This window comes from Eptatretus burgeri, chromosome 6 (genome assembly GCF_056783735.1).
Source record: "Eptatretus burgeri isolate ZD-2024b chromosome 6, Ebu_testis_v1, whole genome shotgun sequence".
NCBI lineage: Eukaryota > Metazoa > Chordata > Myxini > Myxiniformes > Myxinidae > Eptatretus > Eptatretus burgeri.
The window spans coordinates 53,702,371-53,724,285 of record NC_140966.1 but is presented as its reverse complement, the minus strand read 5'-3'; the positions used below and the strand labels follow the sequence as shown (position 1 = coordinate 53,724,285).

At 41.7% G+C, this 21,915-nt stretch overlaps 1 protein-coding gene across 10 annotated transcripts in view; it reads right to left on the bottom strand.

Moving 5' to 3' along the window:
- Window positions 1–21,915, bottom strand: part of LOC147024802 (protein Jade-1-like) — an 89,730-nt gene that overhangs the window by 53,072 nt on the left and 14,743 nt on the right. For 9 of the 10 annotated variants that reach the window (XM_085885082.1, XM_085885079.1, XM_085885077.1 and 6 more), the window contains 6 exons: window positions 18,220–18,272; window positions 17,789–17,883; window positions 12,845–13,002; window positions 12,468–12,658; window positions 10,711–10,922; window positions 496–663 (listed from right to left, as the gene is read on the bottom strand). In XM_085885082.1, the coding sequence (XP_085741208.1) occupies window positions 496–663; window positions 10,711–10,922; window positions 12,468–12,658; window positions 12,845–13,002; window positions 17,789–17,883; window positions 18,220–18,268 (873 nt within the window). In that variant the 5' untranslated portion in view covers window positions 18,269–18,272. The remainder of the gene's footprint in view (window positions 1–495; window positions 664–10,710; window positions 10,923–12,467; window positions 12,659–12,844; window positions 13,003–17,788; window positions 17,884–18,219; window positions 18,273–21,915) is intronic. The other variant, XM_085885081.1, reaches the window with a different exon arrangement.

The window sequence follows — 21,915 nt, the reverse complement described above, 5'->3', positions numbered from 1 at the left end:
ACAGCCTTGAATCTGTCCATGTACATTCTTCCATTCACTCATTCAAAATTGCAAACCATTGTCTCATGATACCCCGAGTCCAATGACTGATCCTTTCTATTTTCACGCATTTCTAATCCACCTACACTTCCTCATATTTACTCTGTCACCTTTTCCACTTTGCTCGTCCTTTGTCGACTGCTCCATATTCTGTTCCCTTGTCCTGTCCGATTGCCCTCTACTTGTTGTGGTGCCTGCCGAACGAGTTGTTCCTTGCCCAACCCTCATCCCTTGTTTACCAGTTCCACACTGCTTCATTGTTGGGGGGGGGGGGATGGTGACCACTCAACCCAATGTGGTTTATTTCTTCTCTGAACCTTGACCTCTGAACAAATTTTATTGTGAGGGCTGAGGGGTGATTGTGAGGAATCAATATCATCAACCTCAGAGGTTATCTGGTGAAGTTAAAATTAAAAGAAGTAAAAAGCATGCAGTCAAATCAGGATGTTGCTGTACCTCAGGCACCCAGAGTGCGCAACTGACATGGGCCCATCGTGCTCCAGAACGCGTTGACTTCATGGCACCGCCCACTTTGGGACAGAGCAGACAACGCGGCCTGATACCCAAGGCACATGCACGGCACAACCAGCTGCCTGCTGGGACTTTCAGAATACCATAGCATGCCTGGGGGATTGTGAGGGAAGAGTCAAATCAACTATTTATAAAAGAAAAAGTTAGAAAATCAAAAATACCCCATGCTTCCACCAATGGGTAGAATGATACACTAAAATATCAAAGTATCGCGATAGTCTTTGTGATGATGCGATACAATGGTTAGCGATTTATCGTGATAATTAATGGATGTAGTTTGCAGACAACACTTGATATGTGACACTTTAGCTCGGATACATGCAACATCTTGTATGTAAAGCTCAGTTCCTGTCTGTGAGACAAGCGACGCCCATTATAGAGGACACGGCTTCGCCCTTCTCCCCCAGCGTCACAAGCACCGCACATTAGCCAGACCACGCCTTTCCCTCCAACGGGCCAGAAACGTGCCACACAAAACCGCGGCACATTTTGGGACCTCAAATGCTGCTAGTTTCTGTCTGCCGGGCAAAGTGACATGTTGCTTATAAATCAATCTTTACTCGTACCAGAATTTCAGAGGCATTGCAATGACTGCCACAAGCAAAATGGTTACTTTTATGTTTTAACTACTGTAACAAAAGGTAGCTTATAAAATACATGTGCAATTACTCTTACAGTATTTATTTCTTATTTCAGGTGAACATGCAACATAGTATATGTTAGTCTTCAATCAGAGTTGTTTCGTATGACACAAATCGGTACTTTTTTTTCTTCTTTTAATTATAATTCCCAGGCAATGCCGGCTGCAGCGACACTGAAATGGGGGTCAAAATTTCAACATCAATAACGTTATACGCAGCGACGTCTTTTTGAAAAACCTACCATGGAAGCAATCATGGCAGTGTTTCGTGCAAGTTAAGTTGCCCAATGTCTAAAAGTTAAAATAAATAAATAAATAAAAATGTGTCGCTGAGTAGGACGTCATTGACTTTTGTTAAATACTTGCATTCCACTATTTTGACCTCCAATTGAGTAATGCTGCTGATGATAAGACTGCCTTGATTGCCTCCATGCAAAGTATGTCAACTGTGTAAAATTATAACATAATTAAAATAAAATAAAAAGACACCCATGCATTTTTTTAATGTTACACATTAGACATGTAGAGCCCTCACCTAGTTGCTTAAGCACTTGAGCAAGCATTCCAACAAAACGGTTAAGGAACGCCTTGGCTTGGCAAATGATAGCAAGCCGATTAGAAATGCAACACACCCCTGATAAAGATCTTAACACGCTTGCAAAGTTTGCTGAAAGGCAGAAAGCTTAGAGCACCGAGGAAGTGATGCAGCGGAACCTCGCACAAGAACATTTCATGAGGAAGAGGCAAGAACCAATGCAGCAGTCCGACAAAAGGAAATGGTTCAAGAAAACCTCGAGATTTACAAGATGATGAGCCCGACGAGTCTGAGAAAGTGGACGTTATCCTGGAATGGCCTATGTGTCCTGATTATTGAATAACGAATGCTCCAGGAAGTTGAACCAACACTTGTGGAGTTTAAAATCATTTTTTATTTATCTTCAAACACTCCAAGTGCGACGATAAAAACTGTGCCTTCTCCACATACAACCACCTTCCGCCAGACAGGGCAGCGGCGCTCTTACTCACTTGCAGCAGAGATGACATGACACATGAGCGGAGCATAAATATGCATGAAGCAAAACATGGGTGGAGCGCGAATATACGTTTTACATTCAAACTTGGTTACAACACAGACGATGACACTTTAGAGTTTAGATTGTCCATCAACTTCAAGACTAGTATATGTTATCTGATGCAGGTACGTTATTGTTTTGCAAAATTCATTGGTAACTACCTTGTCCTGCACTGTAATAATGTCATTATTGAATCTATTGTCACGTCCAAGTATCCGTTGATACGGAATTCCTCAGAGCCGGGACCTTTCGTCCCGAGGGATGGTCAAAGCGGTCTTTTTAAATGCACTGCGTTTAATATTACTTTACTTTTACCATTCCCCAAGGTCTTCCAAATGAGCCAAAACGATGGCAAGCCAACAGGGAGAGGAGATGGTTGAAACATGCTTTCTTACCTTTTAAAGGATTAATTTTTTAGCAGCGTCTTGCGTAGCGAACACTGCTCATAGAGAGCTCGGCGTTGTTTTTCTTGTGAAGACAATACCTTAATCTCGAGGACTCGGCTCTTGTATATACAAGATCCGGATCTCCTTAAATACTGAGCACATGTACACATCCTCACATAGACGGTGCCTTTTGAGAGCGTCTATCATGAACTTTTAAATATATTCGGACATTTGCTTTAAAGTTTCGAAAAGTTCACGTTACTATTTAAAGATTATTCGATTTATCGTATTGTAATTTCGTAAATACATTATTTATTTTGTGAATACACGATATATCGTAAATACATAAATACATTATGACGGGTTTCGCTATTGGCTTAATGAAGGCACGTGACGAAATATCGGAAGTTGTTGTTTTTTTAAAAAAAATGTAATTTTTTTTTTGTTAGCCAACAAAACCTTTAGGACGCTGCTCTTGGACACATTTGTCCTTGTTTTATCAAGCAAAGCACAGGGAAGAGGGTCGACAAGATACTATAATAAACGGAACAAACCAGGTGAGTCAAGAGACACAAAAATGGGGATGGGAATATGCAAACTTATACAGAATGGAGAAATAAATGGTTGCAGACAAAACTTGATTTGTGACACTTTAGCTCGGATACATGCAACATCTTGTATATAAAGCTCAGTTCCTGTCTGTGTTGGCACCCAGTGGGTGCCAACAGAAAACTCTTTCATAACACAACAATTATGCAGGTGGGACTTCCCTTTAATTTACGATGCGCAGGGTGAACGCAGGACTCGATGATGTCCGCTTGAGACACCAGGGAGGAGACGAGAACCAGCAACGAGTAGAGACAGCGATGGATAGGCTTTCAACTTGGCCACATGGTCGCCTTTGTCCTTTTTCTGCCAGGCCTTCCAAAAACACAGGGTGATCCCAGCTTTGGTCGATTCCCCTCCAAGCGAGGTGCCCCCCCCTTTCCACATGAGCCTCTTTTGGTGCTGTCCTGGTGGACTCTCATGCATGAGCATCTCTTGCACACTGTTCTCTCCTGGTGGATTCCCTGGTCTCAACTCTCGTGCAGGACTCTCCTGTCTCGTGGAGGAAATTTTCTTCCTTCCCCTCCTCCTGGTGCTTCTGGGCAGACACTTCTTTTCCAATTCCACCCATGGGGGGCCGGGCTCCATTTAAATAAAAGTTCATATTTTCTTCTGGGCTCTACAGCCCACTGCACCACCATGGCTGGCACACACTGGCCAGAGAGATCATAATCGGCCAAGATGCACAACTGTGGCACATGTGCCTCTGGTTTGGGAAGTCCACACCTAGCTCCACCCACAAATAAGTGGTTTTGCAGATACATAATTAATCTCTACCGTGTCTATAAATTACATACGCTGCCTCCTCAGCTCCACATGTAACAACCGACTTACTCTCAACAGATCCCTGTTGTATGGCAATCTAACCTTCGTGACACACATGGATGATACTATGCTTACCAATCTTGCAATGGATCTGCCCCCCCCTCCACATAACACAATTTTTCACAGGCAAAGTTGAACAAATTACTCTTTTGTACCATTCTATGTAATTATATAGATAAGCGGCATATTTAACTGGCAGAGGTAAAGTCCCATGGGTGCCAGATACAGCTTTTACTGTATTATGATGGCAATTTGTGTTATACAGTGCTCAAGTACAATATATTTCAATTTAAACAAGTTTAAAAAAATACAAAATATAGCCCACATTGTTTGAGTAATTTTGCTCGATTGAGTTAAAGGGCAAGCCCATATTTATGCACAACTAAAATGGTCACCAGTCCACCAGTCGGCCATCTTTGATCAAATGGCAAAATAAAGTGAGGTGCATGTGTATGCCATCATGTACTGTGCTTGTGCCAAGTTTAAACAAAAATCGGTCCATGCAGGTCTGAGAAATGGTTGGGGACACATTTAAGCAACAAAATGGCCACCATCTTGGATCTGATCTCAAAAAAAATAAAAAAAATGACCAGCATATGTAAGCCATCATTCATTATCTGCATGCCAAGTTTGAACAACATTGGTAAATGCTTGTCTGAGAAATGGTTGAGGACGTGTTCGACATCAGGTGTTTTACAACGAAAATGGCCACCAGTCTTCCAGTTGGCCATCTTTAATCAGATCGCAAAATAAAGTTCGGTGCAAGTGTACATCATTGTGTACTGTGCTCGTGCCAGGTTTGGGGGAAAAAAAAAACAAAAAATAGATAAATAAATAAAATCGGACCACGCGTGTCGGAGAAATGGTTGCGACGTGTTCATTAGTTGTTTTTTTTTAACCACTAAAATGGCTGCCAGTCGGCCATCTTGGATCTGATCTCAATAAATAATGACGTGCTTATGCAAGCCATCATTCATTATCTGTGTATCAAGTTTGAACTGGAATGCATGTCCGAGAAGTGGTTGAGGACGTGTTAAACATCAGTTTTTTTTTTTACAACTAAAATGGCTGCCAGTCGGCCATCTTGGAAATGATGGTCAAAAACAGATGACGCACGTATGTATACCATCATGTCTTGTCTGTGGCAAGTACAAATACAATTGGTCCATCCATGTCCGATATATGATTGTGGACACATGCACGCACAAGAAAATCGAAACCAAATCCATAAGCCCCCGTTTCAGACTATGTCCAACGGGGGCCAAGAAAGGTTTAAAGAGGTTTAAAGGCGTATAAATAAATCAATTCCATCTTTTACTACCGTTTTACCCAGGGCCGATTACACCACCCGATCTAACATGTTATAGATTAATTATTCATGACTGTGTACATTATAACGTCCTTAAGAGCAATAAGTTTCCTGTTTGGAGCGATTTTCAATTTTCTGTGACTGCCAGGAAGGCAAAGTCAAAAAAAATTATCTCTCTCCTCTGTGCATGCACAATTGGAACAAATTCAAAGCCAAAGTATGGCAAAATGAGAAACTTGTCTTCTATTAATGTTCCGATTTGTGTTCAAAATATAACGAGATATAAATAAGTTGTTCTTCGATCGTAACCGATAACCATAAACTGATCAGATGGAGAGACATTAACAAGTTGCTTAACACCGCTTTTCACTTTGCGTGCACAGGGTAAAAATGCCGTTCATTGAATGAGGAAAAAGAAGAGGTACCACTCAGTTGAATCACTTCCGGAAGAGGTTTATTTTATTTAAATGAGTCTTGTAATTGTTTATTTTTAATATGTGTACCTACTTGAATATAACTGTCTTTAATGTAAAAAAAGGGTAATATCATTCGTAAAAAGCGAAATGTAATACGTGAAGTGGTGTTGTTCGGAACGCATCCCCCCACTTATTCCATTAATTCTTATGAGAAAAATTGCTTTGATTTACGTTGTTTTTATATTTGTCACACTTTTCAGGAAGCATCCCCAACGTAAACCAGGTATGACTGTATAAGCAATTGCCATGTTATTATCAAACTATATATTACTAAAACTCTCATCTTGTATGTATGTATGTATGTTCCCGAAATACAGCCAAATCAGTACACGATAGCACAAAAATTTTAGGGCCACCTTACTCGGATTTCTCCTGTGGTGTGCAGTATCAAGTTTCATTCAAATTGGGCAACGAAAAAATTAAGAAAGAAATTTCCGATTCAGTCAAGTACTCTTCGGGAGAATTTGATCAATGCAAACAACCTCAGCGGTATAGTTCGTTGGAGCTATCTTTATTTTTTTGAAATGATTTTTTTTTTATCAACTGCTGTCACAACAGGAGCCCAACGGGTTCACGGGTTCTCTAGTATCTTACTAAAACTCTCATCGTGTGTGTGTGTGTGTGTGTGTGTGTGTGTGTGTGTGTGTGTGTGTGTGTGTGTGTGTGTGTGTGTGTGTGTGTGTGTGTGTGTGTGTGTGTGTGTGTGTGTGTATATATATATATATATATATATATATATATATATATATATATATATATATATATATATATATATATATATATATATATATATATATATATATATATATATATATATATATATATATATATATATATATATAGTTACGGTTGTGAAAATTCACAGAACACCATTCAGGTTCCCCAGAGGTCAGTTATTTCGGTAAGTGTGTGTTCCAGGTTAGATTTCCCCACCAATGTATAACGGGAATTATTCGTGTGCCGGGCTGTGCATCTTCAGTTAGCCGTTATTCTGTCTCTATCTTTTATTTTAACAACGACAATAACAATGACAATAACAACAATGACAACCCACGGCCGCGTGTTGACGATGATCTCTAACACGGCCGCGTTTGACGGCAACATCGGATCAAAACGGCGTTACCCTCTGAAGGAGCTGGCCAATCGAAAGTGAGAGGGACGGAGCCAGCCGGGGGTGAAGGGTCGAAAGTGAAAGAGCGAGCATCCCCCCCCCCCCACGAACCCGATAAAGAGCCGTGCTGGAATGCTGAGAAGCCAGTTGGGCTTGAGTTGGGCTGGGCCGTTAGAGAGAGTCTGGAGTCTGGAGTCTGGAGTTCGTGGCTTGCGGTTGGCGGTGAGAGTGGAGAGACGCCCCCTTGGGAGCTGAAGAGTTCGGAGTTCGGGCAGTTGATTCGCCGGTGCAACCAGGAGGCCTGAGGCGAGACCCATTCACTCCTCCAGCGCATCGTCGGCGAGACCAGGCCGCAGTGGGGGCCAGACGACCAAGGGAGCCAGTCGGAGCTCGGGGGTCCGGGCAAAGACACCGAGGGTCACCGAACCAGGACCCAGCGAGTCACCACGAGGGTGGCCAGGTAGCCCGCTCAGTCTCTGAGCCCCTTCGGTCATCCCGGCTCCGAGCAGTTATAAAGGCTCACGAGCCCTGTTCTTTCTTTCTGGGGTTTTGCATGAAAGTCTGTGGCACCTTGTCCACAAGTAACAAACTGTTAAGTGCATGATTGTGTACATAACAAATAGACGTCAGCTGTCGGTTTTTGCTCGTGTCCGGTCCCATTCCCCCATTCATTGTATATGTGCGTTTAAAATAAATACCCTCATTTTTGAATGTTAACCTGCTCGTTGTATCACTTTCTGCCATTGACTGCCATAATTGCGTTCAGGATATTAGCTGGCTGATTATAAGCCGATAAAACGTACATCTGGTCCGACGGGGCTTGGCGATATAAAACCGCTCGGCAATCGCATACGGAACGAGCTGCTTAAGTGGCTCGTTTTCATGCAGGCTCCGTCGAGGTATAAACTCCCGGCATTTCTGTCCACGCGAATAGTTAGGTATATCGACAATTTGGCGATTGACCCTGTAGCGCGTGGACAGAAGAGTTGGCTGTTTATGGTGTGTTAAAAACACCCGTAGCTGGGTTTCGGCGTTGATCCGGAAGCTGCGGCTAGATTACCATGTTCGGTGGGCGTGCGCGGCCGCAATCGGGCTGAAGGCGGTCGTCCGCACGCCAGACAACAATATATATATATATATATAGTCCCAAAATACAGCCAAAATGGTACACAACAGCGCAAAAATTTTAGGGCCACCTTACTCACCATTCGCCTGCGGTGTGCAGTATCAAGTTTCGTTAAAATCGGGTAACAAAAAAAAATATTAAAAAATCAATTCCCGATTCAAGTTTTGTTATGACGGTCCATAAAGCACAAGGACAAACCATGGAGAATGTGTTGATATCCCTCGAGGAACCAGTTGGCCAAACGATGACTCCTGAGATAAATGCTCAAATTTTCTTCAAGTTAAAGTTTGACCACTAAATAATAATAAAATTTTGTCATTTGTTTTATTTATTTTCATCAACCGCTGTCAACGCGAACCCAACGAGTTCACGGGTCATCTAGTATATTACTAAAACTCTCATCTTGTATGAATGTATTTTCCCGAAATACAGCCAAAACGGTACACGATAGTGCAAAAATTTTAGGGCCACCTTACTCACCATTCGCCTGTGGTGTGCAGTATCAAAGTTTCGTTCAAATCGGCAACGAAAAAGAATTATTAAAAAAATTAATTCCTGATTCAGTCAAGTACTCTTCGGGAGTATTTGATCAATGCAAACAACCCCGGCAGTATAGTTCGCTGTATATCCATAATTTTATGGATATGGCATATGGCACATAAATTATGGTAGTATAGTTCGCTGAGGCTATCTTTTTTTTTTTTCTTGAAATGATTTTTTTTTTTCCATCAACCGCTGTCACAACAGGAACCCAACGGGTTCACGGGTCGTCTAGTTAATAATAATCACAATAAGAACAAGAAAGAGCAATCAGATTGCAGACCCTCACCAGGACGTGCTTTGTGTGGTGTATTTTGTGTGGTAAATAAATGGAAGAATGTACTAAATGAAAGGTCATCGATTGCAAATTAAAGGTCTAAATGGTGTCGTCATAAATGTGTAAAGGTCAAATAGTCGAAAGGTCTAAAAAGGTCGAAAGGGTCTAAAGGTTAAAGGGGTCTGCAGGGTATTAAAATATCTGACAGGTGTGAAGCTCTAAAGTCTAAAGGGTCGAAAGGAGTGTAAAGATATTCGGGGTTCTAAAGGGTCAACGAGGATCTAAGGGCCTTGTTGGTCTCAAGGGTCTTAATGATGGGCCATATTGGTCTCAAGGGTCTTAATGATGGGCCATATTGGTCTCAAGGGTCTTAATGATGGGCCATATTGGTCTCAATTATGGTCCTTATTGGTCTCAAGGGTCTTAATGATGGGCCTTATTGGTCTCAAGGGTCTTTATGATGGGCCTTATTGGTCTCAAGGGTCTTTATGATGGGCCATGTTGGTCTCAAGGGTCTTTATGACGGGCCTTGTTGGTCTCAAAGGTCTTAATGATGGGCCTTATTGGTCTCAAGGGTCTTAATGATGGGCCTTATTGGTCTCAAGGGTCTTAATGATGGGCCTTATTGGTCTCAAGGGTCTTAATGATGGGCCTTATTGGTCTCAAGGGATCTAAAGGGTCTCAAAGGGTGTTAGGGTTCGATAGGGTCTTCAGGTTATAAAGGGTCTAAGGGTTCTCAAGGTTATAATGGGTTTTAGGGATCTTCAGTGTTTTAGGGTCTTTATGGGTCTGCCTGGACCTTAGGGTCATCATGAGTCTCAGGGTTGGAAAGGTTTTAAGGGGTCTTGGAGTTCTAAAGGGTTTAAAGTAATTAATACACACTCATGTAATGTGCAGACAAACAAGTGGACCCAAATGCAGTATCCTCTTCTCTGGTGAGGGTAATAAGACAATGGGTGTGAGTAATGGATAGTGGCAGAGTGAGGCTACCTGAAGAATTACCAACATGAAAATTTAAAACTCATTTCAACAAAGTTACAAGCAATCATCAAAATAAAGTTTAAATTTTTTTAATCCAGAATACAAATGAGTAAGGGGAAAAATAAATAAAATAAAAAAAAGCAAAGCAGATATATTTTTTAAACTTCACAATGAGCAACATTATGGCACAAACTCCAGCAGGAGCCTTCGGTAAATGTAAAAATAGAAATAAAATTAAGATTGAATAATAAAGCTTTCGACAGAAAAAAAAATTTCAAGTGCAACATTGCAGATCGACTAAACTAGGTGTAGATAATTCAGTGTCGTCCACAAGGGGAAAGCTGGCACTGGAAGACAAGTTCCAGGCCAATTAACACAGCTCCGTTTCAAATTAGTAACCAGTGCAGAAAACCTTCTTTCACAAAACTCAAATAGAAAACGAAGCCAGCCACACTACTACAAGGCAAAAGGACAAAATCCAGAGATGACAACACTCAAGTTGAAAAGTGTTAATTGCTACGAAAGTGGCACGCATGAGGAAGTGTTATTAGGAACAAAACATCAAATGAACTCACACGATGCCACTATCAAACAATTGCTTGATTACACATATTTATCACAGTCAAAGGGGCAAAAAGTCACTTGGAATGCGTTTTCCCAGAAGCAGCAAGCCAAACGGCTCCTACATGTTGATTTCCATCCCACTTCTGCAATTTAACCAGTATGATGTTGTCAAGGAAAAACATGAAAATATCATCATTGCACCACTATCTCAGTCACACAAACACACCTGGTGCACGCAAACGTTGCAATGATCACAAAAAACCATCTCGTTGCTGTCTTCACAGTCAGGTGAGCGGCATACGTCGCACACAACATCCTCATCGTACTCGATACCCAAGCCTTCCTGAGTGGCGATGGCAACACGTGCCCTCTCTGCACTCGCAACTTCCAAGGCTTGCAGAGTCCGCTCCATTGCACCTTCGGAAAGCTCCGGAATGCCTGCACATATGACAACACAAGCTAGATATTTCACAGATCACCCCCCCCCCCCAAGTACTTCAGTAGCAGCTCTGAAAAATATGCTGATTCTACATAGAATCAAGAGGAATTAAATTGGCAAAATTTGTTCAGGAACATGGAAAACACAAATTACGCTTTAAAAAAGCTGAACATATGCACGGCTCACAGGGTGACACCGCAAGAGCAAGCTTGGGTGGGATAGAACGAGGAAGAGAATGAAAAAAAACATAAGCAAATAAAGTGACTGCAACATGGATGAGTGAGCTTCCATTAAAAACTTGTCATTATGAGAATACTTTTTGAAACAACACCATCATTTGAATTATCCAATGTGGAAGAAGAGCTCAAAAAACTCATTTAAATGAGCTTAATCTAATATATGAAGCTCATTATAACCACTCACTGATATTAATGTTCAGTACCTTCCGGGTGACATAAAAAGCGGAAATTCTAAGTGTCGACAGACACTGAAGCTGATACACCGGGGGAAAAAAAATTTAAAATAAATCACAGAACCGTTGGAAAGCATCCGCAGATGAACAAAAATAAATGTAGGTGAGTGATCTGAGACAATGGGGAAGCATGGTAATTTTGCATGCCAACGGACATCAAAGCTGATACATGGGGGGAATCACAGAACTATTGGAAAGCATTTGTAAATGAAAATAGAATTAATGTTAAAAAAAATTGCACATGAGCGACCCGAGACAATGAGGGAGCACGCACGGTTCGTTTTTGCTGACAATGTACAAGTATACCCTGCTAGTATTTACATAATTTGGAGTGGTTGAGATAGCCAAAGCTTTGTAAGATGAGCTAGATTTTGGAAGATGTTACAGAAAAATTCGTCAAAGGAAGTATCTTGCATTTTAAGCCTCAACTTTTCCATTGACAATTAAAAAAAAAAAATCTAAACTCTGAACAGTCTAAGCACATCCTTGTCGACACAAACCTGACATGTACACCCACGGTCCAAAATTTATTTTTTCCTCATGTCAGAATTTGTCTCGTTTGCACAAGTTCCTAAATTTAGATTTTTTTTTTTTTTCTGATGTTTACTTCCCGTTTTGTTTTTGCAATAATTTTTGTTGACTTGTGATGATGAAAACTGCTAAACTGCTTCAACTTCCATCAAAATATTGCTTAAGCTTTAACAAAATGCTTTTCACAACTGCTTGCTTGTAGATACATTACATGCATGACAATGACGCAACGAGACATGGACAAGTGTTTACGAGTTCTGTATTACAGACATTAGAAGACAATGGACTTGTATATGTGGATTTAAACTTGAGATTACAGTATCATGAGGCAAGCATCAATACGATAACATAACCAAGATCAAATCTGTTCTTAAAATTGGAAAATAATGTTAAAGGTTACAAAATTAGCCTTTTGAAAACAATTATTATTCGCTTTTTATTTAATCAAGACCACAATTATTTGTGATGAACATCAAAATCCATGCAATAAGAAGTTCTTGATAGGAATGTTAAAAAAAGGCAAGCCAATGAATCTTCGCACCCAATGCACGAAGTAGGCCGTTTGTTGCTTGAAGCCAATGGGAGTCTATGTCGTCCAAGTCGTAAGGACAAGTACAAGCGATGAGGGAACCAATGGCTGCGTAGCCAGGGTTTGGTGTTTCCAGGTCAGACAACCTGATATACTTCCTGGTCCGCGTGAACGTCGGCGTTCGATCCCGCTCCCGGAGTAATCTGTCAAAGGCGCAGCATTGTTATAAACCTCAATGTACTATTATTACCCTTCATACACAACAATTACGACTGCAGGATAAGAAATTCACTTAACAGCTTCCCTTTCCCACTCTCCACCCCACAATTTACCCCTCTCCAACCACCATTAAACAATTACCGAAACAAGCAAGCAAGAGTGGCTTGTACCTGACACTGGGCTGGGGGACAACTTCTGGGCTTACAGGTACTTGAACACCTTTTTCCCACTCTGGGCGCCAAGGATCAGACATAAGCAGTAGTTCTTCAGTGTTCAGCTGTTGTGAATCTGGCACTTTCATTGCACTGATCAGATCTTTGCGGAACACCTGTCAAGTGCCACAGAGAACTGCATCACATACTTCCCATATACCACAACACACCGCATCATCTTATTGTTCAAATCATTCCAACAGAGATTCCAACTTTAATTATGGCTTACAATAGCACAGGCAACCCTCAATTTTGCCAATTTTCAGTAGAAGAAACCTTTTTTTACCCCCAAAAAGTGTAACATTCAATTATTAAACTAGAAGGGCACTCGGTAGAATGCGTACTTCTACCGTTTAATGCCTGATCCACAAGAACATATCCAGCCCGATACATTTTTGAAATATCATGTTAATATATGTAGTTTTTGGCCCCATCTCTCAATGGTGAAGAATCACTTAATCAGATCTAGATCCGTATTCGGATCTTCACCAAAATTGAATCAAGTCTTCCTTGTCACACACCAAACATGTCCACTAAGTTTCGTCTGAATCCATCAACAACTTTTTGAGATATCATGCTTTCTATCATTTTTAGCCCCATCTCTCAATGGTGAAAAATCTTTTTTTTTTTAAACTTCTAGAAGTCTGATCCAGATTTTCACCAAAATCGAATAAGTTCATCCTCGCCACACACTCAACCTGTCCACAAAATTTCATCCAGATCCATCCACAACTTTTTGAGATATCCTGCGAACGTACAAAGAAACAAACAAACAGACAGAAAGGGGTGAAAACATAACCGTCTTCACCTTTGGTGGCAGAGGTTAAAAAAAGAAGAAAAAAAAAGCCAAAAACAACTGCAATGCATGATAGAGGAAAGACACTTTCTTTTCCTGAAGATATATTTCTCTTTTTGTGTTTGCAAAGTAAAAGTGAAGCAATTCAAGATTTCATGTGTCAACAGAAAATAAAGTTAGGAATGGAAAACAAGGTCTCCACGATATTACGATGCAGAACAATGCAATTATATTCACACCATCATTGTGACCGTCAGTACATCGATCAGGAGGAGGAGCACGCAACTTCAGAATTAAATTAACAATTACCACAAAAGGCAATGTGCCCAAAAATTCCCCCAAATTGCGTTGAGAACTTTTTTTTTTGCTCAGTGCAAATAAGTCTCTAAATTGGCTGGGGTCCTTGGTACCTTCTCAATAATGATGGTACAATAAAGTGAGAGAAACAAAATTGGTTTCAATATGCCATTTACAGGGCTTTATTACCTCCGCCACCGAAGGTGGGTTTTCAAACCTGTTTGGTTGTCTGTGAACAGGATATCTCAGAAAGTTTGGAGTTGGATGAAATTTGATGGATAGGTTTGGGGTGTGACCGACAAATCAATTAGATTTTGGTGAAGATCCAGATGCGATAATTTTTTATATATATATATAGATATAGATATAGATATAGATATAGATATAGATATAGATATAGATATAGATATAGATATAGATATAGATATAGATATAGATATAGATATAGATATAGATATAGATATAGATATAGAGATAGAGATAGAGATAGAGATAGAGATAGAGATAGAGATAGAGATAGAGATAGAGATAGAGATAGAGATAGAGATAGAGATAGAGATAGAGATAGAGATAGAGATAGAGAACCAAAAACGATATATACCATAGTATTTCAAAACATTATGGACGGATTCTGACGAAACTTGATGGACAGGTTGGGTGTGTGACAAGGATGAATCAATTTGAAAACAGCTGGATCAATCTCCACCAAATGATGCACAGGGTCATGTCACTGGCACAAAATAATCCCCACATCAGCCGCTGGCGAGAATTGGAAGACTACTTACGAGTTTGGCAAATACATGGAGAATACTGAGAGTAGTTTAACCACCGACTCATACAGGAGGGAGGGGTAGAGACATTTTTTTTGCTGCAAGAAGAAAAGGGTGTTACCATTACCAAAGGGAGACGGGTCCATCCATTCATGAAGAAACAGGGCATTGAGCAGGTATTATTACTTAGAGAAAAGAAGCAGGCGTTCCAAAGAAGTTCTAGAATTTCAAATGCATTTTTCAAATGAAGCAGAAACAGAATTTGGGGTTGGGGCAGGAAGGGGAGGCCAGGAATGTGTGCACTGTATTTGTACATTAAATGTTGGTTTTGAAAATCTGTATAAATTAATTCAGTGTCTGCACGTGTCCAGGCCAGAACTTTTATACCACGAGTTTTTTTTCATCAAACTTTCAAAAAAACCTTATTATGAGAATATAATAATAATAAAAATAATAATAATGAAAATAACCATTCCTTTCATGCCGTCAGGCACACGGGGCTGGCAAGGCGTTTCATTTGGCTGAGTACAGTCCTGGATAGGTCGCAACTCTGATACAGGATACTCAAATGGCTTATTACCCTAATAAGCTGTTACTCATTTTGCTGACCTCGAAGGATGACAGTCTGAGTCAACCCACCTGGTATTATTTCAACGGCACAAAAGGGGCTCAAACTCACAAGCCTAAAATCTTCAGCCAGCCACCCTAACTGCAAAGCATACACAAGGCTTTATTACGACATGATGGAGAAGACCCATTAATAAATTTACTTTTTTTAGTGGTGGTGGTTTTTGTCAAGTTTAGTTTGTGTTCAAAGTGGAAGTGAATGGCTCTACAATTTGAGAGGCTTTCTAGTTACCTCTGCCATCTAAGGTAGAGGGAGGTTATGTTTCCACCACTGTCTGTGTCTGTGAGCAGGATATCTCAAAAAGTTGTGGACGCATTCGGAGAAAACTTGATGGACATGTTGGGTGTGGGACAAGGACGAACAGATTTGATTGGATTTTGGTGAAGATCTGAATCTGGATCGGGATACGAGAATAAAAAATTTTTAACGCGAGTCTTCACCATCGAGAGATGGGGCCACAAATGATATACAGTAGAGCATGTTGTTTCAAAACGGACGACTTATGACAAAACTAGGTGGACGAGTTGGTGAGGTGACAAGAACAAGTCAATTCAATTTTGGTTCAGGTACGGATGCAGATGCGCCCTATGAGTGGGATACAAAACGTAAACAGTTCAGCCTGGCGAAGGTATGTGCTCTCCCGAGTGCCGTTCCTAGTTATGTTCATTTTCTTTTTGAATAACGTTTATTTGTATTGTTTGCAGGCGTTTTTAATTCGTATTCTTTTAAAAATACTTCGGCTTTGAGTGGTTCCATAAAATTTAACAATAAGCTGCATGAATTCTAACTGAGAAACGTTGGGTTGGGGGCTCATGTCGCAATTTCACAAAAAAGTAGGGGTGAGGATAATATAGTTGATGTGCCAAAAAAAAAAATGGTTTGGGGAGGGAGGAGTGAGGGGTGGGAAGTGGGGGTGGGGGGATGGGAGGGTGACAACAACCGCAATTATCCAAATACCGATGTTTGCGTCAAACTACCAACTCGCGTCATTCATTTGATTTTCATGATGACATGGAGGCAGTCGCTGAGCCCACAACACTCAGCAAGATGAGAACTGCTTCCTTAAACATCTCTCCAGTACTAGCATCTGGTGGCCACAATATCATACACAGAATGGACTCTCGTCAGCTGAAACGTATTATTTATAATCAAGTTATCGCTTTTATGCTGCTGTTTATAATTTTGAGTTGACAATGGTGTAATCACATATTCTCACTTGAACTCATTGTTAATCAATCAGAAAGAGATACAAGTCTGGAGACGGCAATGGTTCACGAGCGGTATTTGACGATGTCGATTGTTTCAGAAGTCAAGGATGAGACAATGTGATAATTTTTGACCAAGTTATAAAAATGATCAACATGATGTGGTACGAGTGACAGGTTATTAGCTGCAAAATATCGAAAACCCGGTTTCGTTCAACAACTTTAAAAATTTGACCTTTGCATAACCTTTAAAGATCACAAAACAATGTTGTGGATATTAAAATAAGGAAACAGGATACGTGCTATAGCTTATTGGAGTTAGTTCGTCGAAGAAGGTCGAAAACCCGGTTTGATTCACGCAACTTTGAAAATTTGACCCTTTGTGAACTTTAAAGGTCAAAGGTCAAGGATTATGACCTTTGGTGCAAAACTTCCTCTGGAATATTCCAGGAACAATATAACGTCATATAGGCTATATTGCATTTCGCACTCCTCGGATTATCCATACTTTGATGAAATCAGCGTAAAAACAAACTGTAAGGGGGCGCCATGGGCAAAGTGTTCGAGATAGAGCAAAATGGTTTCAAGACTTTAGGTGGGGAATGACCTCAAGATTATGCATAAAAATATTGTCATCCGAGCTCTCAAAGTTTGGGCGGTCGAATGATTTTTATGTCAAAATTCGCAAATTTGCAATTTTCTAAGTTCGTGACCTTGTGACCTTGACCTTGGGACGAAAATGAAAAATCGAGCTCCGTGGGGCTATGCAGGTGCCATTGGGCTAACCAAATACCGAAACCCCTGTCAGATTCGACAAACCCCTTGGAGAAGATGCAGATTGAAATCAGCTACCCCCTAAAAACACGTTTTTTTGGGCGTGGCTCTGCCCATAATGGGAGCAGCAGGCCCATTCTCAGGAAAACACAACTCGATCATGATATAAACCTCCCACCAAAATTTTATCAGGATCGGATCAAAACCCATGGAGCTATGCTTGGGACAGACAGGACAGACAGACAGACAGACAGACAGACACCAATAACGAATATAGTGGTCACTTATTTTTTCGTGAAAACATTTTTTCATGAACCAATAATACAAGGAAACTGGCAAGCCAACACATGTACAGAGCACAATGGTGCATATAATTTGTACAATTTCCATATAATGAATATACTGTAATTCCATGAAAACACCCTGGCCCACCTCCGCTGGTTTCTGACCCCGGTGACCAGTGCTGCGCAAGCCACGGGACTTTGGATGTTCCAATGTGGAGCCGGTTGGCCATGCCGTTCCAGCACCTACATAGTAGAGAGAGAGAGAGAGAGACAACACCAATAAGCAGTACTCAACGAGACAGTGCAATCCTCTTGAAAACAATTATTATAAATCGGTTGTAAACAAAAAGCAAATTCACTCTTGAAATTAACCAGACTGATATCAACACAAGAAAGAAAAGCAGTGCAGTGCACACATTAATGAGAATAAATAAATAAAGTTTTCAAAAGATGCATAGTCACAGTTATTGAGATGACAATTTTTATTGTGAAAATGACATCGAAGACTTTTGAACCACACAAGCCAGTCTTATAAAGTGCATGCGCTAATACAGGCGTGCGTGTTGCCAACACCCTCACCTTCACTTCCCGACTCATCGCTGCTGCTCTCGTGCCGTGTTCGCTTCATTCTGCTGCACACGCACGACATCATTTGAGTCGAGAATCAAATCACGAGAGCATGACATTATCACGAATGGATTTTTTAAGTGGTACCGCACTTCACACTTCAAGACTACAGCTTTTAAACCACACAGCTCCCACCTCCGCAACAAACCAGCAAATATAATTTTAAATTATTCAAATTCTTGCAAGAACAGAGAATTGAACACAATAACCACGAGACTAACTCGAGCGCAGTCGATGGCACGCCATTGCAAATCCCCATGCTTCCCACCGAAAGCAAAGTTGGAAGATGGCAAAAGGTTCCACCAGGAACAACCCAATATCAAATTTAGTTGTTTTTTTTTCCCCGTTTGTCAATCATGGTGAAATATTTACCCCTGATCCCCTGGGGCATGAACCTGGGGTCAAAAAAACAAAACAAAATAGTTACATTTTATGCATCCCCAAATGTTGATTGCATATGCGGTTTCATTTTTGAAATGTTTAAAAATATGCCCGTAATTGCATTGTTGGTTTGATGACATTTGACCCCATCCCACTGGAACATATGGTGATCATAACCACCAAGGTCGGTGAATTTCTGCCCAACCATTTAGGAGGAGACCGTGACAGACAGACAGTCAATTAGAATATCCCCCCCCCCGGTATTTTTTTCAAAAAGCATGGTGATAATTGGCATAGGTCATGGTGGAGCTTGTATATAATTAAATAAAAGACAGACAAAACAAAGAAGATAAAAATTAATATCAGAAAAAAAAAAATTACCCCCGTGTGGGGGTGACGGTTATCTCTATAATACCACAAGTTCTCAATGTTCAGTTATGACCGAAGACTGCTGCACAGTTCTACTGCGCAGCTCGAACTGCGCAGTTTGGTTAAAGATGACTCGGCATTTTGGCGCGCGCGCGCGCACGAAATTATATTTTGAAAATAAATGCCGACGTTTACATTTCGGGTTTTGAAACTTTTGCACCTTCGACGTAAAATGTATAAATATACAAGGTCAGCTGCTATACATTGACACCATTCACTAACTTTCACCATGCCCAGTAGAGAATATATAGTCTCCTGAAGGTAGGGCAGTTTTTGCAAACTTTGAAGTCACGTGACGTGAAAAAGAAAGCGAAATTCGAAAATCCGTCCTGACCAAATTTAGATATTGTCCCATACATTCAGATGCCACAATCAAATTCAAGATCGCTTGAGAAATGAAGGAGATAGATTTTGAAAATCGTCATTTTCGCATTTTTTGCCAACTTTGAAGTCACGTGACACGAAAACGAAAGCGAATATCGAAAATCCGGCCCGACCAAATTTAGATATTGTCCCATAGATTCATATGCTACAATCAAATTCAAGATCGCTTGAGATATGGCGGAGGAGATAGAATTTGAAAATCATCATTTTCGCAACTTCAAAGGCCTCGTGACCTTGACCTTCGGTGACCTTGAAAGTCATACCATCGTGTACGTCTCATCGACCTCTATCAGGATCACTAATGACCAGATCTCCCGCTTCAACTTCATTGTGAACGGAAGGACGGACGGATCGAAGGACATCGACACCCATATTATTAGGTCATGCTCGAAGAGATGACCTAAAAAAGAAAAGATTAATCTGTGTTGGAGTACATTAGTAAGTAATGGCCATCCCCCAGTTGCCAAAAACATGCCTTGGCATACGGCTGTTTGGTCAGGTGGCGAAGGATTTGCTTATATTCATCCACTGACTGATTCCTGTGACAGTTCACTCTTGCCAACCCCGCACAATGTATGCCAAATAACCATCAACACCAATTGAGCGAGGCCCGTGCTCCGTAGTGGACTGAAAGACTGCTTTACTGTTTTTACTTGATAAATGCTGCTGCCAGTCATGCATGGTAAGACATGGCTACCCAGATATAGGGATGACGTCTCAAAAGGTACATGGCGCATTGTGCTGTGAGGAGGAACGATATCAACTTTTACTCAATGCACAGCATGACACACACTTCGGTGGAAGTCAGTTGTGTGGAAATAGGTTTTCAACAAACAGCAGCTTTTTATAAAACCTGAACAAATAAACTCGAGAGTTCAGAGAACACCTTCTCCTGTGCAGTCTATTCGGAGCAAATTTGATTGGTCAACATGTAAAATGCCGTAATATTTTGTCCAAGTGCTGCTATATTAATGGTTTTTGAAAGAGCCAATAAGGCGATTTGTGTTCTATAGTGTTCCAAGTATAAATTCAATTTAAATAAGATCAGATTTTAAAGGTTGTCGAAAAAAAAGGTTTTATATATATATTGTTGCGGATTCGCGCCCGCCGGCGTGCGGACGGCCACGTAACTCGAATCGCGGCACGTCGCCCACCGGACGGACAATCCAGTCGTGACCCTCTCGGACTAACGCCGGGAACTAGTCACGGGTGGACCTTTCGGTCTCACCGCGATCGTGCCAATCGGCCCCCGCGTGGGATAGGGTTGCTCGCCAAATTCGACCTACCTAAGTACCCACACGGAGGGTAGACCGGGCGATCGCACCTCGCCGCAGGTCGACTTCGGACACGGGCCACTTAAGCGACCCGTTCCGTACTATCGGGATAACCGAGCGGTGTTATTCGTCGGCCTCGACGGTTCGATTAATTATCGGGCGTTTTAGCCCACGACCAACCCTTTACGTGAAGCAAGATGGAGATTCAATGAAAGAAAAGACGAAGCGAAGCGGGAAAACAGTTCAACAATAAGCACATTTATTTCGCGATGAACGGAAAGCACACATATACAATTCCACCAAAAGCACATGTAAAAGAAGAAGACAATGCAATATTACACAAAAAGCAAATGCAACAATGCAGATCTAACCGACTACCGGGCACACGGCAACACTTATACAATTTTACTTCACAGACGGCGCCGACAACACATATTCCCAAAGCAAAAGAAAAAGAACCACCCTCAAGGATGAGGCGGGCCTGGGGCCGAGACCGGGTCGGGCCTACCCGTCTGATGATGAGACGCGAAGTGGCGGTGGTGCCTCAACTCCGCGGGCCTCGCGGACAGTGTCTGGTAGGGGGTGGGAAAGGGGCCCCCTTTGTCGCACTATCTCAGCGCGGGGGGAAACAGGAGGGGGTTGCTGATGCTCGGGGGAAGGAGGATATCACCCTGTCTCGGGTCCCGCGGCGAGCGTCTCCTCCTCGACCTCGGTCGCGTTGCTGGCCTCTCCCTGTGCAGCTCCCGGCACCGACGCGAGCACCCCCTCGTCCGCCTTCGCCGCCGTCACCTCTCCACAGCTCCGTCTACTCGCCCTCTCCGTCTCCTCTCTTGGCTCGTCCCAACTCTTCACTCTTGACTTCTCCCACTTCTTTCCAGCTCCACCGACGACTCTCTTGAACTCCGCACAACTGAACTTTACTGACGAACGCAGCCGTTTATATAAGCCCCGTGGCTTCGCTCTTTCACCCTTGACCCTTTGCCTCCGACCCTTCACCTCTAACTGGCTCCCCATTGGACCGAGGAAAAGTGGGCGTGAATGCTTTTTGATCCATGAATTTGCATATAGCGACCGCCCTCCAACGCCCTGGAGGCGGGGCCAAATCGCCCCTCGCTCACCGATAGGACGGAACAGAAGTGGGCGTGAGTCGTTTTTGATCCGTTTTTCTGCGGAAAGTCTG